The sequence below is a fragment of the Carcharhinus amblyrhynchos genome, chromosome 24 (genome assembly GCF_965287045.1).
Source record: "Carcharhinus amblyrhynchos chromosome 24, sCarAmb.v2.hapA, whole genome shotgun sequence".
Taxonomy (NCBI): domain Eukaryota; kingdom Metazoa; phylum Chordata; class Chondrichthyes; order Carcharhiniformes; family Carcharhinidae; genus Carcharhinus; species Carcharhinus amblyrhynchos.
Genome location: NC_137347.1, coordinates 33,267,750 through 33,286,883, shown reverse-complemented (window position 1 = coordinate 33,286,883; position 19,134 = coordinate 33,267,750). Strand labels below are relative to the sequence as shown.

Below are 19,134 nucleotides of genomic sequence, written 5' to 3'. Positions count from 1 at the left end.
GCAATGTTTAAGGTGAGACACGAGAGATACAAAAGGTCTAGAGGGGCAATTTTTTTCACCCAGAAGATGGTTAGTGTCTAGAATAAGTTGCAGAAGCAGTAATAGAGGTAGGTACAATTTTGTCTTTTAAAAAGCATTTAGACAATTACATGAATAAGATGGGTATAGAGAGATAGGGGGCAAATGCAGGCAATTGGGATTAACAGTGGTAAAAACTGGGCAGCATGGGGAAGTTGGGCCTATTTCCGTGCTGTAAACCTCTATAACTCTATGACCTCACAATACAAACTTTGAAGTGATGATTCACCTTACTTTCTCAAATACAATTAGGGCTGGGCAATAAATACTGGCCTCGTAAATGACCCTGCATCCTAAATAAAAGGACAAAAAATCATGGGTGGAAGTTTGAGATAACACAAGCCTAAATAGAAGCACACACACTCTTCCAAAATTTTGGATTAAAACATTATGTTAAAGTTAAAGCAAATAGGTTAAAAGAATAGCGTTTAATGTACTGCCAACAACAGTTCTGCAAACAGTAACAACCCAACTGAGATTTTTTTAATTCCTTCATAGGGCATGGGCGTTACTGGCTGGCCAGCATTTATTGCCCATCCCTAGTTGCCCTTGACTTTGTAGCAACTAATACAACTGAGTGGCTTGCTAGGCTATTTCAGAGGGGAATTGAGAGTCAACCGCATTGCTATGGCTCTGGAATCACATGTAGGCCATGCCAGCTCAGAAGAGACTTTCTTCCCAAAAGGACATTAGTGAAGCAGATGTTTTTTTCTGACAATCAGCAATGGTTTCACAGTCATTGGTAGATACTTAATTCCATTTTTTTTAATTGAATTCAAATTAATAATATCACTAGGTCATCGCCTCCCCAGAAAAAGCTGTGATGCCAACAAACCCCAATATAAAACCGTGCACAATTCTAAATCACATTACTGGCTAACATTTTTATGAATGTGAATGAATTCAGTTCATGGCATATTTATTTTTTGTTTTAATGATGCTGAAGATTACAGAGATACAGTACTATTGCAAAGGCACAAGTATAGGTTGGTGTTTGTTTATATGCTGCTAGATTCACAACCAGTAAAAATAACTGCAGTCCAAAAATATTTAATCCACTTGTCCAAACCTCAGCAGTACAAACAAATCCAGCACTAATCTTTATCAAGTTTGCAAAAGGTTTACAGCTTCTATGCAGAGCTCTCCTATAAGACAACTGAAACACAAAATCTGATGATATTTTTTAAAAAGAGAATTGCGCTATTGATGTTTCCTGACTGATTCCAGGGATAGCAGGATCGTCGTAGGAGGAAAAATTGGGTCAGTCAACCAGGCCTGTGTTAACTGGAGTTTAGAAAAAATGAGATGGGATCTCATTGAAACATATAAAATTCTGGCAAGGCTAGACACACTGGATTCAGGGATGTTGTTTCCTCTGGCTGGGGGCAGTGGTATCTAGTACAAGGGGTCACGGTCTCAGGATAGGCAGAGTATGAGGTAAGGAACAATTTCTTCATTCAGAACAGTGAACCTGTCAGGCTGTAGAAGACAGGTCACTGAATGTATTTAAGGAAGTAGATAGATTTCTAGACACTGAAGGCGTCAAATGGTTTGCGGTGTGGCATTGAGACAAAAGACTACCCATGATTACACTGAACAGTGGAACAGCCTTGATGGGCTGAACGGCCTCCTCCTGTTCCTATTTTCTATTCCTCATATTTCACCATGTAACAAAGCCCAATCAGAATGTCACTGAAATTTTCTTTTTAATTTTTGAGGGGCAATATGGCAAAAAAATCAAGATGGAAAAAATATAATCTATTCCATGTATGTAAAGTTACTCTATGCAAAAATTAATAAAAGGAGCTTTGTTGAAATGACACCCATTTTGAATCATAGGCTACAACTCTGGACTTTGCTGCACAGGGCCATTCTTAAAACACAGAATCCACTTTCTGCAGGTCATGCCAAGTTGGAAGTGGATTCAAACCAAACATTATTCCCATTTGATTTACAACAAAGTTTAAAAATAAGCATATATTTTAATAGATTCCAAGCAATGAGTGTTTGTTATATGCAAATACATTAATACAGTGCTATAATTACAGTGCATTGAAAGTACAGCATTGGTCCATAACTGGTGGTACAAGACATCACAGTGATGTCAACCATTCCAAATTGCTCCCTTTGTTCACATTACATTTTAAAACTTGCAATCCTATTTTTAATCCAATTTAGTCAACCACAGTAGGTGAATGGACACTCAACCTAGCTCTCCAACTGTTTGCCTTTTCTGATATCACAACAGATCATAGCATGCATGATACAGCAAGAATGAGGAAGTCCTCATAACTGATGCGGACATTTCCAGTACGGCTGGTGTCTTTCTCTTTGAAGGCATCGGTTGTACTCTGTAGCTGTGTACAAATCTGGATGAAACTGTCCAGCTGAATGGTGGACTGAGCTGTTCTTTGTGCATACCGTGTTATTAGGAACTGGACAAACTGTGGGCTTAAGTTGTAACCCATTTGAGAGAGAGCTGCAAAACAGAACAAAATTCAAACAAAAAAAATGCAAAATATTATAAAAGATCCTAATAAAAGATTAATTTGAGCATCTAATTAAACTTCAATTCCAATTTACACAGTAAATTAAAGTTACTTGCACAAACATAGCGTATGCTATGGACCAAGTGCTGGAAATGGGATTAGAATAGATTGGAGCTTGATGACTGTGCAGATATGATGGGTCTGTGCTGCAGAGCTCTGCGACTCTAGGCAAATCATGGAAGCAAATTACTGAGGCTGACAGAAAAACAAATGTCAAAATCCAGAAGGATGGATTGATGAAATAAATAAATGTTAATTGATACAAATTATAAAAATCAGTTTAACAATTTTGCTAAATCTCAATTGTTCAACACACGTCATTATTCAGACCATTTCTATCCAGTTGAGTGAATATTTTACACCAGTGAAAGAACTTGAACTTTGACAATCTTCAACCCGTGATTTTTAATTACGTTATCACATCAACCGACTTCAACCCGTTAGTGTACAGTTTTTGTATTCAACTGAGTCTACGGTAAACAAAACCATGTTAATCCTACTTCGCACCCATCAATCTCTCTACTGCTCTCATTTTGTTTAATTCAAAGATCACTCTGTACATTGAGATGCAATTACCCTGACGTAGACACAAGGAGAACAAACACAAACCAGCTCCTTTGCCTCACCTTGGTGTAGCTCCTGGGGGTTTATGGTTCCTGATCTGTCCCGATCAAACTGCTGGAACATGTTGCGCCACTGCTGAAGAAATCCCCACAATGCAGAAAATCCATACATATCGATCTTACCAAGTTTGTTTTTATCAAACATATCTGCAGGGGCAAAAAGTAAAATTGCCTTCAAGCATTTATCATATGCAAACTCAATAGCTGAGCCTGAGAAAAATGAAAACTACTCTTGGATGAGCATCAGAGGCAGTTGGGAGAGGGACGAACACCAGACGAGACTTGTGCACTGCTGGTACTAGTTCAGAGTAGCATTGCGTTCCTAGTAGCCTGAATAAATCAGTCACCCACCTGCCCTCTTAATCCTTATTAAAAAGATAACACAAGTTTTTGTTTGAAAGTAACATGAGCTCTAATTGATCATAATTTGCCAAAACAAATAACACACTATACACTGAAGCTACCAAGAGCATACGATAAATGATATTGCACAACCATGATATAAATTAAATGGATCTTACACTTCCCAGATTGATTTTAAAAAGAATATAATTTTCTAACACACTAGCTTTATCATTTAAAACACTTGCTCAATGTTGAACTGAAAACTTTCAAAAATAATTCACTAAAAATACTGATTTTGCAGGAAGGCACCTGGGAAATGATTCAGTTGAAGTCAAAATGGCTTGCTGGCCTGTCATTATAATACTTTCTTCCAAAAATAAAACTTTGCTTGTTTCAACAGCCTCTAAGATTTGGACCAGATGTCACTTTGATCACCAGTCCAGAAAGAAAGGCCCATTTCATCCTCAATTTACAAAAGAGAAAGCCAAATTCAAATCTGATTTAATTGGACCAATTAGTTAGCCCATTTAGCAGCAGTAATGCATATATTTTAGAAAGATAAATAGGGTTTATACTGAGTTAGTATGTTCTGAGAAGACAAGGTTATGATTAACCAAACCAAGATATGCACTTTGTGGTCAAGTGGCACATAATGCATATTAAATTAAAACTTAAAGTATGCTTTCACTTTGGATAAATTACAGGCAGTCTGAACAAAACCCCAACCACCAGTCACAAAGTATTGAGAGCAACAGTTTTGATTTTATTCTTTAGCTCTAATAGTTTTCTCAGTACTCTTCCCTTGGCAATTTTAATAGTTTTAAGTTCCTCCCTCCTTTTGCTTGCAGGTATTTCTCAACGTTTGTGTGTCCTCTACAGCGCAAAGTATCTGTTCAACACTTGCACCATTTCCTTATTTCCCATTATTATCCCACTCCCTAGAAGACCAACATTCTCTTTAGTTAATCTTTTCTATTTTATATACTTGGAGAAATTCTGCCCATCTGTTTTTATACTCCTAGTCAGATTTCTCTCATACTCTCGAATATCTTGTGTTTTTTCCAGTAGGCTTTGCTGGTTTCTAAATTCTGTCAGTCATCTGTCCTGCCACCAATCTTAACAGAATTATGAGCCCTTTCTTCTAGTTTAATATTATCCTTTGGTTACCACGAATTGTGCATCCTCCTCCTTGAATCTTTTTTTCTCAATGCAATGTATCTTTGCTGAGTGTTATGGAATATCCCCATAAACGTCTGCCACTGCGTCTCGACTGACCTACCTCTTAATCCAATTTCCTAATCCATTTTAGCCAGCTGTCCTCATACCCTTGTAATTGCATTTTAAAGTTTAAAAACTTGTCAAAGATCTCTCTCTCTCTCTCAAACTGAATGCAAAATTTGATTGTTGCATGTTATGAGCTTTGAAGAGTCATACAGATTTGAAACATTAACTCTTTCTCTGTCCACAGATGCTGCCAAACCTGCATTTTCCCATTGTTTTCTGTTTTCATTTCTGATTTCCAGCATCTGCAGAAATTTGCTTTTATTTTGTTATATTATGATACCTGCTCCAAAGAGGTTCTCTTACCATGAAGTCAGCAATTAGTCCATATGACTAGGTCTAGAAAAGTCTGCACTCTGGGCAGTTCTAGAATGTGCTGTTGTAAGATCCCATCCCAAAACACTATTAACTCATCTTCAAAGCTACCTTTGCCTGTCTAATTTGTCAAATCTATAGTTAGAATAAAATCATCATTGATTATTATTACATCTTTCTGATAATCTCTCTTATTTCTCATTCCTACAGTGTAACTAACTACAGGGGCCTATAAACTACTTCCGCAAGTGACTTCTTACTGTTGCTATTTCTTATCTCTACCCAAACTGATTTGACACCTTGATCTTTAGAACCAAGGTAATTTCTCACTGTTGTAATAATACCATCTTTATTAACACAGCAACCCCATTACCTTTTCCTAGCTTTCTGCCTCAAAATGTCAAGTACCCTTCAATATTCAGGCCCCAGCCTTGGTCACCATGCAGCCATATCTCTGCAATGACTATCAGGTCATGCATATTTATTTCTATGCTGTCAATTCATCCAATTTGTTATTAATCCCTAACCTTACAAACCTTTTGCCAATTTGATCTTGATTCAGGTAATAATTCACAAATTATTCTCTTTGAGGCTCTGCTTTTAAATTTACCCTTAGCTACCCATAATTCCCATGAGATTCTGCATGGGTTGCTGTGTTAGATAAGGATGCCTACTTAGCCCACGACAATTGGATCCTCCCCTTCCCAAGCAAGTTCCTCTCCAGCCCTAAGCAGATATTCTGGACCTGTCAGCATGCAGGCAACCTTGCCTTCTGGACTCTCACTCTCAACTACAGAGAATTATGGCTATCCTCCTAACTATACTGCTCACTACAACCATTGCACTCCTGTTCATTCCCTCCACTTGAATGGTTTCCCATACTATGGTCAGCTTGCTCATTTATGCTGCATTCTTCCTCTCTCATCCGTACAAGATGATAGACTCTCAAACCTGTTGGACAATTGCCTGGGCAAAGAGTCCTCCATTCTGCCTGTGAGTAAGTTTAAAAAAGATGAGAATCATAGAATTCCTACAGTGCAGATGGAGGCCATTTGCTCCATTACGTCTGCACTGACAACAATCCCTCTGAACCCCAGCCCCACAACTCTATGTATTTATCCTGCTAGTTCCCCTGACACTCAGGGGCAATTTATCATGGTCAATCAATCTAGCCTGCATATCTTTGGACCGTGAAAGGAAACCGGGGCACCCCAGGGGAACCCCACACAGACACGGAAGAAAGTGCAAACTCCACACAGTCAGCCAAGGCCAGAATTAAACCCAGGTTTTTGGCACTATGAGGGGCAGCAGTGCTAACCACTGTGCCGCCCCAAATTTTGGGTTCCAAACTTACTGAGCAGCATGTAGCAGGTGTCATCATTAAACGTTGACCAGTTGCCATTGACAAGTGCCTGTTTGAGTTCCTTCAGCGAGATGTAGCCACTGTGATCCGCATCCACCGACTGGAACCAGGAATAGGCTTCGGGATCTACACCTGCTGGTACACCTGCACAATGGCAAGTTTCACAATGTTATTTTAAATGGGGAACAGAGTGGACTACAATACAAATAGCAGGAACGAACAAGAGATTAGAAATGAGAAGCATTTAAGATTCGCATTTTCCACTTAATTGAAAGCCAATTTCCACTTAAAAGATCTAACAAAAGAGATAAAAATCTTAAAAAGAGATAAAAAATTTTTAAAGGTAGACAGCCCAAGAAAAATCTGTTTTCTGAATGACATAATCCAGTCATGTATAAATCTCAGAGTAAATGAAAGTAGGTTTTTCTGCACAAGATTAAACAGAAGTCACATTGACTATCTTGTGTATTATAATATGTTTTCTTAAATACTCAATGTCTTTTATGAAATGTTTCCTCAGAGATCTACCTTTTTGGGTCTCCTTATTTGTGGGGTATTCCAGTGACATCGCTGAAGCACAGAGATACTGTACTTCCAAAGCAGTTTCAGTTACTTTAACGAACGTGGCAATTTCAGACTGTACCAGCAGGGAAACTTGTTACTGGCTGGGGACTGTACATTCACTACAATTGTCCTGTTTCATCACATTCACAGCATTCTACACTGTTATAATGTTTAAACATCGTAAGTTTGCCAACAGCCTCATCTCAAAAGGCCTGGCTATGATTTAGACAACATAACTTTTAAAAGAACATTCTGGGCAAAGTTTTGTGACATAACTTCAGGATTCCGCTTACAGACCTCCTTCAAGTGCTAACTGATCTATTTACTTCACAATACATGCCTCTACTAAACAACCACAAAGGTAAGAGAGACACTGCACGATCAAGTTACAGCGCTTGACATTGACTCCTAATTGGTACATTAGTACCCGAGGTGGTTTCTTCTCAAGTTCCAGTGTTCACACACTTGTACACACAACAGTCCTATTCACTGTTCTGAGTGCCTGACATTTGAATCCAAGACTACGGCATTGAAATTGAAATGAGTTCCAGATCTCAGCCAGCCTGCTTCAAGGAAAAGTTCAGGGAGAAAAGTAAATAGTAAAAAGTAAATATCCTGTTGCCCCACTCCAAACCCTGTTAACTTACGGGCTGCACAAAATGGAAACTGAATTCCATTACAGCTTACACATTCACCTCCAGGAGTGTTACGTGGGCAATCCTACTGCTCTTGGAAGAGTAAATCTGATTTAGTTCCTCAGCTCATTGACATAAGCAAAGCACATCTCCGATTTCCCTCCAGAAACAAGCCAGCTTATTGCAACAGATAGTTACCAGCTGAAGGAGCACCTGATCCATATGGCCCTTGCTGTGGAATTCCATATGGCTGTCCTCCATATGGACCACCTGGTGCTGGCCTTCCATATGGTCCTGCTGAAGGTGCACTTCCATATGGTCCTGCTGAAGGTGCACTTCCATATGGTCCTGCTGAAGGTGCACCTCCATATGGTCCTGCTGAAGATGCACTCCCATATGGGGCCCCTGGAGCTGAAGGTCCGTACTGGCCTCCTTGCGCAGGGGCTCCAAAGTGCCCTCCTGGTGGTGGAGCTCCATATGGTGCACCCGGTGCTTGGTTTCCATATTGCCCACCTGCTGCTGATGTTCCATAAGGTGCGCTCGGTTGTGGCCCTCCGTAAGGACTACCTGGTGGTGGACCTCCATACTGGCCAGAATGGGGGCCATATTGACCTCCAGCTTGGTGCTGACTCGAGAAGTAGCTGCCTGGTGGAGCCCCTGGTGCAGGTCCTGATGATCCAGGGTAGTTCTGTAATATGAAAGGTAAATTATATAACACAATTCACAAAGGCTGGAGCTAATGGTGCAAGTCTATATTCCATTCCACTCGATGTATGAACAGAATCCATTACCAAAAAGAATCAAAACCAAATGTTAGCAGTATGACAAGTCAAAAGGTGGCATGAAGCTGGAGAGAAATCCCAAGTAACAGGGAGACAAGGAACAAGAGTGGAGTGGGAGGAACGGTGTGAAGTGAAAACAAGTGTGATAAATGGTTGGTCGAAGGTAATGACAACACAAAATCAAAAGTTCATTTGTTTTTCTCTTACCAGGTATTTATATATTCCCTGCTGAGAAACATGCCACTTGTGCATCATCCCCCAAGTGGTTTGAAATATTTTGAAGTGTTGCATTATGAAACACAATAAATACCTCCTTACATTTCAGGGTAGCAGGGAGATGCAACACCTCAGGGGATGGTTATTCCTTTCCTTTCCTTTCAGGAGTTGCCCAGGTCACGGTCCCATCCTCAAGGTTACCAACAACAGCCAAGGGCGGAAGTGTCAAATTTTCCATGGCAATGGTGAAAGAACCCCCAGAGACAACAGCTACTCAGGTGAAGGATCCTTTGGGATCAAGACTTCTGTTTCCTTGAAGTTCACATGAGGACGGCAACAGGAAACCACCTCCTGTATTCTTGTCCCTAGCCATATTGCTCACTCAACTTGTAAATAGGAGGCTCCTACGAGCAACTAGAGAGGAAAGTGCAAGACCACAAAGTAGGAAGAAATGAGTGGGACCTCCTGCTTTTGAGTAGGTTACCACTATAACATGCTACATTTAGTTACAAATTCATTTTGTCATACTAAAGTACTCTGAATACTCATTCGGCAAAATTCTAATTATAGAATCCCTACAGTAACCACCCCTGGACAGTAAACAGCAATTTAGCATGGCCAATCCATCTAACCTGCACATCTTTGGAGGAAACCCACAGAGACATGGGGGGACTGCGCAAACTCCACAAAGACAGTGGTCCAAGTAGAGAATCAAACCCTGCTCCCTGGCGCTGTGAGGCAGTGCTAACTACTGTGCCAACCCAATGCACATTACTTGCAATTTTAAACTACACTTAGAAGAATACATTGGCTGACTGTTGATCATATACTGGGAGGTATAGCCCACAATATCAAGTCACATATTGGTAGAACATCAGGATTCTTGTCTAAGAGAAATGATAATTTTTCAGAAATCTGCAGTATCCTCTGTTCCCTCAAAGGTAGTGAGATTTTATGTTGATACAAACTAGTAAATGCAGACGGTGGGGGTCGGTCGGTCACATTTCAACTTTCAAACAGCACCCATCCAAAACATATACACACCACAGATGTGCCAGACACAACAGTTATCACAGAATTAAACTTAACCAGAGTGAGAAATTCATATCCTTATATGATGCTTCGTTATGTTTCATTAACCAGGCTTATTGCGAAGCAAAAAGCTCAGCTAACACAGACAAGTAAACATAAGCCTTGGTCTGGAGAGGCTGTACAGTCAACCACAGATTTAACTGCACTGCCGCAATAACAGGACATGAACAAAACATCTACACCAGTGTGCTATTCTGGTTAATAGTTATTCCCTGTCAGCACATCCGTGGGATGAACAGAATAAGCAATTTTGAACAGCCACTCATGCATAAATGTAACACTTTTTTGAAAGGGATAGCTGTTTAGAAATATTTCAAACCACTTGAATGGCGTAAAGAAAAACATGTTTCTCAACCAGGTATAAATGACTGATGAGAGAAAGACAAATAAGCTATTGACTGTGTGCCATCATCATTATTCCCCCAGCCTGTCAGAAAAAATGTTTTATCCCGCACTATCATCATGAATCTGAGGCTGCCTTTGTATCTTTCTTGCTGTCTGATGGCCTACATCTCCTTCTGAGGAAGCCTTCATGTTTCTGTACTAGCTTTTGATTGGAGAAGAAGAAAGTGAAAAAGGTGGAAGAGGCACATTGCCTTGTAAAGACAGCTATAGTCCACAAATCCACTCCTGGGGCAGTATCCACATTAGCTTATAAATCCCTCCAAATAAACCGCAAGCAACTACAAGAGGTTGTGAATGTAGTCCAATCCATCACACAAACCAGCCTCCTTTCCATTTATTCTGTCTACACTTTCTGCTGCCAGAAAAGCAGCCAGCATAATTAAGGACCCTATGCACCCTGGACATTCTCTCTTCCACCTTTTTCCATCTGGAAAAGGATAGAAAAGTCTGAGGTCACGTACCAACCAATTCAAGAACAGATTCTTCTTCCCTATTGCCATCAGACTTCTGAAGGGACCTACCTTGCACTAAGTTGATCTTTCTCTGTACCCTAGCTATGACTGTAACACTACATTCTGCATTTTCCCGTTTCCTTCTCTATGAATGGTATAGTGTATAAGAAAATACTTTTCACTGTATACTGATACATGTGACAGTAATAAATCAAATCAAAACCTGCTTTGAAGGACTGATATCTGCAAGGATGGCAAGGAAATATTTTCTTTCCAACAATCAGAAGGAAATGGAAAATAATGTGGAAAAATGTGAGGTAATTTATTTTGGTAGAAGGAACAGATGTGCAGGGAGTTTCCTAAATGGTAAGGAATTAGTAAGTGTAGATGTACAGAGGAAAATGGATGTCCTTGTCCATAAGTCACTGAAGGCTAGCTAGCAAGCTATTAGGAAGAGGTTAACATTCTGTTAGCCTATCACAAGAGGATTTGAAGACAGGAGTCGTGAGGTCTTGCTTCAATTGTACAGGAGCTTGGTTAGACCACACCTGGAGTACTGTGCGCAGATTTAGACGACCTACCTCAGAAAGGATATTATTGCTTTAGAGAGAGCGCAATGAAGGTTCACCAGCCTTATTCTTGGGATGGTGGACTGTCTTGTGAAGACAGATTGGACAAAATGGGCACGTATTCTCTAAAGTTTCAAAGAATGAGAGGTGATCTAATTGAAAACTACAAGATACTGAAAGGGAGAGACAGGATAGGTGCAGGCAAGATGTTTCCATTGGCTGGGAGTCTTGAACCGGGGGCACAACTTCAAAATAAGGGAGATGTCATTTAGGTCCAAGATGAGGGGAAATGTCTTTACTCAAAGTTTTAAATCTTTGGAATGTTCTACCCCAGAGAGCTGTGAAAGCTCAGTCAGTGTATGTTTAAGACAGAGATTGATAGATTTCTGATTAACAATAACATAAACAGTTATGGGGAGAGTGGGTGAAAGGCACTGACGTATCCGATCAGCCATTATCATATTGAAAGACAGAGCAGGCTTGATGGACTGAATGGTTTATGCTTCTATATTCAGATGCTTCTTTAAGCTTATCTTGACAATACATTCTACCAGTGAAATTGCACTGGTAAAATCTAAGACCAAAAGAACTCTACTGTCCAAGATCAGGGAGAGATAGTTGGAATTTTTTGGGCACGTACTAAGAAATCATGATTTAGAATGTCTGATGCTGATGGGAAAGATCAAGGGCAAAAGAGATTAAGACAGCGAACCTTTTTAAATCCTCACAAACTGGAGTGATGCACCAATGATAATGGCACACAAGACTACAGCAAGGCTTATGGTCACCAATGCCCTCTTAGGGCATGGTACCTGAAGAGAGAAAGCGAGATATTCTTTGTGTCATTTTAAAATCACAACGCCAGGTTAAAGTCCAACAAGTTTGTTTGGAATCGCAAGCTTTCAGAGCGCTGCTCCTTCATCAGGTGAGTGGCTCCACTTTGAGCTGGTGGTTTGCAGTGTTAATGGCAACCATGACGTGGAGATGCCGGCATTGGATTGGGGAGGCACAGTAAGAAATTTCACAACACCAGTCCATCTGATGAAGGAGTAGTGCTCCAAAAGCTTGTGATTCCAAATAAACCCGTTGGACTTTAACCCGATGTTGTGAGACTTCCTACTGTGCCCACCCCAGTCCAACATCCGCATTTTAGAATGCGCAATCTGAAATTTTCTTTTTCATAGAATCCCTACAATGCAGAAGAGGTCATTTGGCCCATTGAGCTTGCACCAACTCTGACTGAATATCTCACCAGATCTTCTTCCCCACCCTATACCTGTAACCCCACTCATTTACCATTGCTAATTCCACTACCCTACACATCTTGGGAAACTAAAGGCAATTTACAAATATTTGGACTGTGGGAGAAAACTGGAGTACCCACACAGACTGGGGAAGAACATGCAAGCTCCACACAGTCATCCAAGGGTGGAACTGAACAGGTCCCTGGCACTATCAGGCAACAGTACTAGCCTCAGCTAACAGGATCAGCTACACCTGGAGCTGCTGGAGCTCCAGTCCACGTTCCATCGCCTGGGGAGCCTCGAAGGATAGCAGAAGAATTAAACATAAAAAATGCTGCATCAGATCCCATGATAAATGTAACAGGTTGCAAGTGCTTAATAGGTTCAATGCCTGAAACTAAACAGGTTCCAATCTGATGCAAAAAAATGCAGAATAATCAGTGCCCCAGATATGAGAAGCTTACAGGTGTGGCAGGGCAGTGAGGGAGGGCTAGTGAGGGAAAAGGTCTCTCTGGATCTGGGCCTTCCTGGGCTAAAGAGGTTTGGAGAAATCCCTTTCCAAATGTGTAAATAAGTCCACAGTGTCGCTGACTGATCTGATAACCAGCCCCGGGTCCGGCCTCACAGCTGGAGCAGCAAGTCCAGAGGGGATTTCAAGGCACCAGCACTTTCCTGGAAGGGAGGATTCTGCCCTTCAGCCCCTCTATCCCCACCTGTGCCCAGGCCCTGGCTGGGGCTGAAGCTCCCGGGGCACAGCCTCCCTCTCTCACCCCGGGGCCGGAATAGGCCGGCCCACGCCTCGCCCTCAACTTTCAGCCCAACTTCCCCCGGGCGAGGCCGCTTCCCAATCACCGTCCCCTCCTCCTCCTGGCCGAGGTCCAAGCGCTTCGGCCCGAAGCCCCGCTCCTATCCCCCCTTCTCCTCGGACACTCACCGATCCGTATGGGTAACTGGCCATCTCCGACTAAACAACAACCCGCCTCGCTCGCGCCCGAACGCCCGCCCACTCCTCACGCCATTGGCCCGCCCCCCCACCGCTCATTGGTCCATTCCCCACAACTCTCTGGTCGCTGATTAGTTCATTCTACTGTCAATCACTAGGTTGCCATGACGCGCCCTTTATGACGTCTTCTGCCTGTGACCTCATGGTCACGTGCTCTCATCCCCTGGGTTTAGGGAGGAATGACCCTCAGTCACTCCATCTGTAGGTACTGCCTGACCTGTTGAGTATCTACGGCACCGGCTGCTCTTTCAGATTGCCAATATTCACTGTGCCCTATTTCCCAAAGCAATAGCTGCTATCCTTCTCCTCATCGCCTTCAGCATGATTGATTTCTCCCAATCGATAACTCCATTGTGCATTCATTCCATTGTTATCTATGGGATCATGCTCTGTGCAAATTGTTATAACATGTTGAAATAATTGTCAAACTTTTTGGATTCACTCCAGCTTCCGTTTGTAACCTATACAAAAAGGCTGAGTGGAGAACATGATTGAGATCATAGAATCACTTCGATTTCATTACTGTCACACAAATGCAGGGAAAAGTATTTATTGCACCTCAAAGCATACCTTGCATAGAGTACATAGGGGAGAAGGAAAGGAGAGAGTGCACAATATAGTGTTGAAGTTATAGATTGGCTGTAGAAAAAGATCAGCTTAATAATATGGTAGGTCCATTCAAATGTCTGATGGCAGCAGGGATGAAGCTGTTATTGAATCAGTTGTTCTCATAGAATCACTGCAGAGCCGAAGAAGCCATTTGGCCCATCAAGTTGGTACCAACTCCCTCACAGAATATTATACCCAAGCACCCTCCCCACCCTATTCCTATAACCCCACACATTTCCCCATGGTTATTCCATCTAACCTACACATCTTAAGGGCAATTTAGCATGGCCAATCCACCTAATCTGCACATCTTTGAACGCTGGGAGGAAATGGGAGCACCCCGAGGAAACGCAGACAGACGCTGGGAGAATGAGCAGACTCTGCAAGAGCGAAATTGAATCAAGGTTGCTGGCACTGTGAGGCAGCAGTGCGAACCATTATGCCACTGTGCCACTATAAGATGTATAAAATTATGAGGAACATAAATAGGATAGATAGGAAAAAAGTTTTCCCTATTAACAGAGAGGTCAATAACCAGGGGGCATAGATTTAAGATTATGGGCAGGAGATTTAGGGGAGATTTGAGGAAAAACCTTTTCACCTAGAGGATGGTGGGAATCTGGAACTCACCACTTGAAAAGGAGGTAAAGGTGGGAACCCACACAACATTTAAGAAACATTTGGATGAGCACTTGAAATGCCATAGCATACAAGGCTACAGACCAAGTGCTGGAAAATGGGATTCAAATAGAAAGGTTCTTGGTATCCAGTGCCGTCACGATAGGCCAAAGGCCTCTATTTGTGCTGTAAAACTCCATGAATTTATGTATTCTGTTTTGCTCTGATTTTTGTATGAATCAAAATTCTTCCCATTTTTGTTCCTTCTTTTATTTTTAAATATATTTCTGAACTGAGCTTCAAGATCATTTATCCAGTCCAACAACAAGACCACCTTGAAAATATGTTTTCAACCTCTGTCCCTGACTGATCTACACCTCTACTAGAACCCTCACCTCTGATTCAACTCTTCCAGCTTCAACTACTCCAGCATTTTTTGTGTTAACTTTCCAGGGTCTATTTTATTCCAAATTCCATTGTCTGCATTTTATCCCACACCAAGTTCTGCTTACCTGTCACTCGTATTCTTTCCTACTTTTATTACTGCCATCTGTGCACCGACTTCAAAGTCCTCCTCTAAAAACCTAAAGAAAAAAATAGTAGAAATACCTTTATACATTCCTAATAAATCATTAGAAAATGGTGCAGTGCGAGAGAACTGGTGAATCATTAATGATATACCTATATTTAAGAAGAGAGACGGAACAATGGACTGGTTAGTTAGCTTAACATCAGTGGTAGAAAAAATGGAATTCCTACTAGAGGAAAAGAGTAGAAAAACATGGCAGCACAGTGGCACAGTGGTTGGGTGGCATGGCGGTACAATGATTAGCACTCCCACCTCACAGCACCAGGGACCCATGTTCAATTCCAGCCTTGGGTGACTGCATTAAGTTTGGATGTTCTCTCCATGTCTGCATGGGTTTCGTCCAGGTGCTCCAATTTCTTCTCATAGTCAAAAGACGTGTAGGTTAGGAGGATTAGCCATGGTAAATGTGTGGGGTTATGGGGATAGGATGGGGAGGTACAATGCTCTTTGGGAGAGAGTGCAGACTCGATGGGCCGAATGGCCTGTTGCTGCGTTGTAGGGATTCTAAGCTAAAAATGTTATAATGAATGGATTTTGAAATTGAACCTACTATTTAATCAATCTCCTTATGTTATTTGCAGTGATAACAAAGTGAATAGATAAATGTAGTGTAGTAGATGTAATTTATCTAGACTTTCATAGAACATAGAACATAGAACACTACAGCACAAACAGGCCCTTCGGCCCACAAGTTGCGCCGACCACATCACCTACCAACCTACAGACCTATCTATAACCCTCAATCTCATTAAACCCCATATACTCATCCAGAAGTCTTTTAAAAGACCCCAGCGAGTTCGCCTCCACCACCACTGACGGCAGCCGATTCCATTCACTCACCACCCTCTGAGTGAAAAACTTACCCCTAACATCACTTCTGAACCTCCCTCCCCGCACCTTAAATCTGTGTCCTCTCGTAGCGACCATTTCAAACCGGGGAAATAGCCTCTGAGAGTCCACCCTATCTATCCCTCTCAACATTTTGTAAACTTCTATCAGGTCGCCTCTCAACCTTCGTCTCTCCAGGGAAAAGAGTCCCAGCTCCCTCAACCTAACTTCATAAGGCATGCCTCCCAGTCCAGGCAACATCCTTGTAAATCTCCTCTGCACCCTTTCAATAGCTTCTACATCTTTCCTATAGTGAGGCGACCAGAACTGCGCACAATACTCCAAATGAGGCCTGACAAGGGTCTTATAAAGTTCCAGCATTACCTCCCGACTCCTAAACTCAATCCCTCGATTAATGAAGGCCAGTACACCATACGCCTTCTTGACCACCTCCTCCACCTGCGAGGCCGATTTAAGAGTCCTGTGGACCCGGACCCCAAGATCCTTCTGCTCCTCAACACTACTCAGACTTCTGCCCTTAATAGTGTACTCGTTCATCCCGTTGGTTCTGCCAAAATGGACGACAACACATTTATCCGCGTTGAAGTCCATCTGCCACTTCTCCGCCCAGTCCTGCATCCTATCTATGTCCTGCTGCAACTTTTGCCATCCTTCCAGATCATCCACAACACCACCGACCTTCGTGTCATCAGCGAACTTACTTACCCATCCCTCCACTTCCTCATCCAGGTCATTTATGAAAATGACAAACAACAAGGGTCCCAGAACAGATCCTTGAGGCACTCCGCTGGTGACTGACCTCCATTCAGAAAAAGCCCCATCCACAACCACTCTCTGCCTTCTGCAGGCAAGCCAGTTCTGGATCCACAAGGCCAAAGGCCCTTGGATCCCATGCCCTCTCACCTTCTCAAGAAGTCTTGCATGGGGGACCTTATCAAACGCCTTGCTGAAGTCCATGTACACTACGTCCACGGCACTTCCTTCGTCAATGTGTTCAGTCACATTATCGAAGAACTCAACTAGGCTTGTAAGGCACGACCTGCCCTTGACAAATCCATGCTGACTATTCCTGATCATGTCAAACCTCTCCAAATGTTCGTAAATCTTGTCCCTCAGAAGCCTCTCCATCAGCTTACCAACCACTGAGGTCAGACTCACCGGTCGGTAATTTCCCGGGCTATCTCTGTTCCCTTTCTTAAAAATAGGAACTACATCCGCAATCCTCCAATCCTCTGGAACCTCTCCCGTCTCCATTGACGACGCAAAGATCATCGCCAGGGGTTCTGCAATCTCTTCCCTCGCCTCCCACAGTATCCTGGGGTACATCCCATCTGGTCCCGGCGACTTATCTACCTTGATAGAATTCAAAAGTTCCAACACATCCTCCTCCTTAATATTCACGTACTCAATCCTTTCCATCTGCTGCAAATCCATAACAAAATCTCCCAGATCGGCTTCCACCGTGAATACTGAGGCGAAGTACTCGTTAAGCACCTCCGCCATTTCTTCTGGTTCCACACAAACCTTTCCCCCCTCACCTTTTATCGGTCCTATCCCTTCTCTTCTCATCCTTTTACCTTTCACATATTTATAGAAGGCCTTGGGATTCTCCTTAATCTTACCCGCCAAGGTCTTCTCATGACCCCTTCTGGCTCTCCTAATTTCCCTTTTAAGTTCCCTCCTACAGTCCTTATACTCCTCAAGATCTTTAACATCTCCTAATTCCCTGAACCTCTTGTACACCTTCCTTTTCTTCCTGACTAGGTTCAACACATCCTTTGTGCACCACGGTTCCCTCGACCCACCAAAACCCCCTCGTCTCATCGGAACGTTGTCATTCAGAGCTCCAGACACACATTCCTTGAATATCTGCCACCTTCCTTCGGTACTTTTCCCTAAGAACGCCTCCTTCCAGTTTATTTGTCCAAGTAACTTCCTGACTTCTTCGTATCTCCCCTTACCCCAGACAAACACCTTCCTAGCCTGCCTGATCCTATCTCGTTCCAACGCAATTGTGAAGGAGATAGAATTATGGTCACCATATCCAAGATGCTCTCCTTCAAAAGATCTTAAATAGGTACAATTTAATAGATCAATGAATAAAGTTAAAATCGAAACAAATTGCAGAATTGACAGCAAACCTGCTGCAAGACAGAAAACATTAGGATTGGCAGGAGGTGAAAATTGGAGTACCACAACACACAGTGCTGGCACTACTGCTATTCACAATTTATAGAAATGATTTGGACTGGTATGAAAACACAATTGCTAAATTTGAAGATGGTACCAAATTCAATACAGAGGTGGATTGCAACAAATAATGAGACGGCATTAATAAAATTGCAGATTTGGCATTTAATTGGCAAATTCATTTCAACAAGTATGCATTATTACACCTTAGTAAGAAGATTCAGAGGTCTGCATATCAATTGAAAAATGAATCTAAATGTGGTAGAAGAACAAAGATCTAGGAGTACAATTCACAAGATAACAATGCAGGAGGTTAATAAAACTATAGCAGAGCAAAGCAAGCACCAGAGTTTCTTCATCATGGATAAAATTGAAAAGATAAAACTGAAATCAAGCTAAACACGTTTGGAGGACATTTGGAATACTGTTAACACTTCCACTTGCCCTGTTATGTAAATAATACAGGTGCAACAGAGAGGGCACAAGAAAGATTTACAAGAATAATACATGAAATTGAAAAGACAAGTTTGAGAGGTTACCTTATGGATATCTTTAAAACCATGAAAGATTTTGATGTAGTTGACAGAATGTGGGAAAGAGTATAACTAAAGATCATCAATATAAGATAGACACCAAAAATCAAGTTGGGAATTCAGAAGAAACTTCTTTACCCAGAGAGTGTTGAGAATGTTGAACTCCAGGTGTGGTTGAGGCAAATGGTATAGGTTTATTTAGCGGAAAGTTAGAAAAGCATATGAAGGAG

The 19,134-nt window shown here is 41.9% G+C and overlaps 1 protein-coding gene across 2 annotated transcripts; it reads right to left on the bottom strand.

Annotated features, from left to right (window-relative positions):
- Window positions 1-1,266: 1,266 nt before the first annotated feature.
- On the bottom strand, window positions 1,267-13,517 carry pef1 (penta-EF-hand domain containing 1). Of its 2 annotated transcripts, none has more exons than XM_080211448.1 (5): window positions 13,448-13,517; window positions 7,952-8,441; window positions 6,546-6,698; window positions 3,254-3,397; window positions 1,267-2,557 (listed from the first exon to the last, which is right to left on the bottom strand). In XM_080211448.1, exons 1-5 carry the CDS (start codon window positions 13,469-13,471, stop codon window positions 2,328-2,330), a joined length of 1,041 nt encoding a protein of 346 aa, XP_080067574.1. In that variant the 5' UTR covers window positions 13,472-13,517; the 3' UTR covers window positions 1,267-2,327. The 2 variants fall into 2 exon arrangements, with proteins under 2 accessions (XP_080067574.1, XP_080067575.1); XM_080211449.1 differs by having other exon boundaries at window positions 8,267-8,441.
- Between the last annotated feature and the right edge of the window lie 5,617 nt (window positions 13,518-19,134).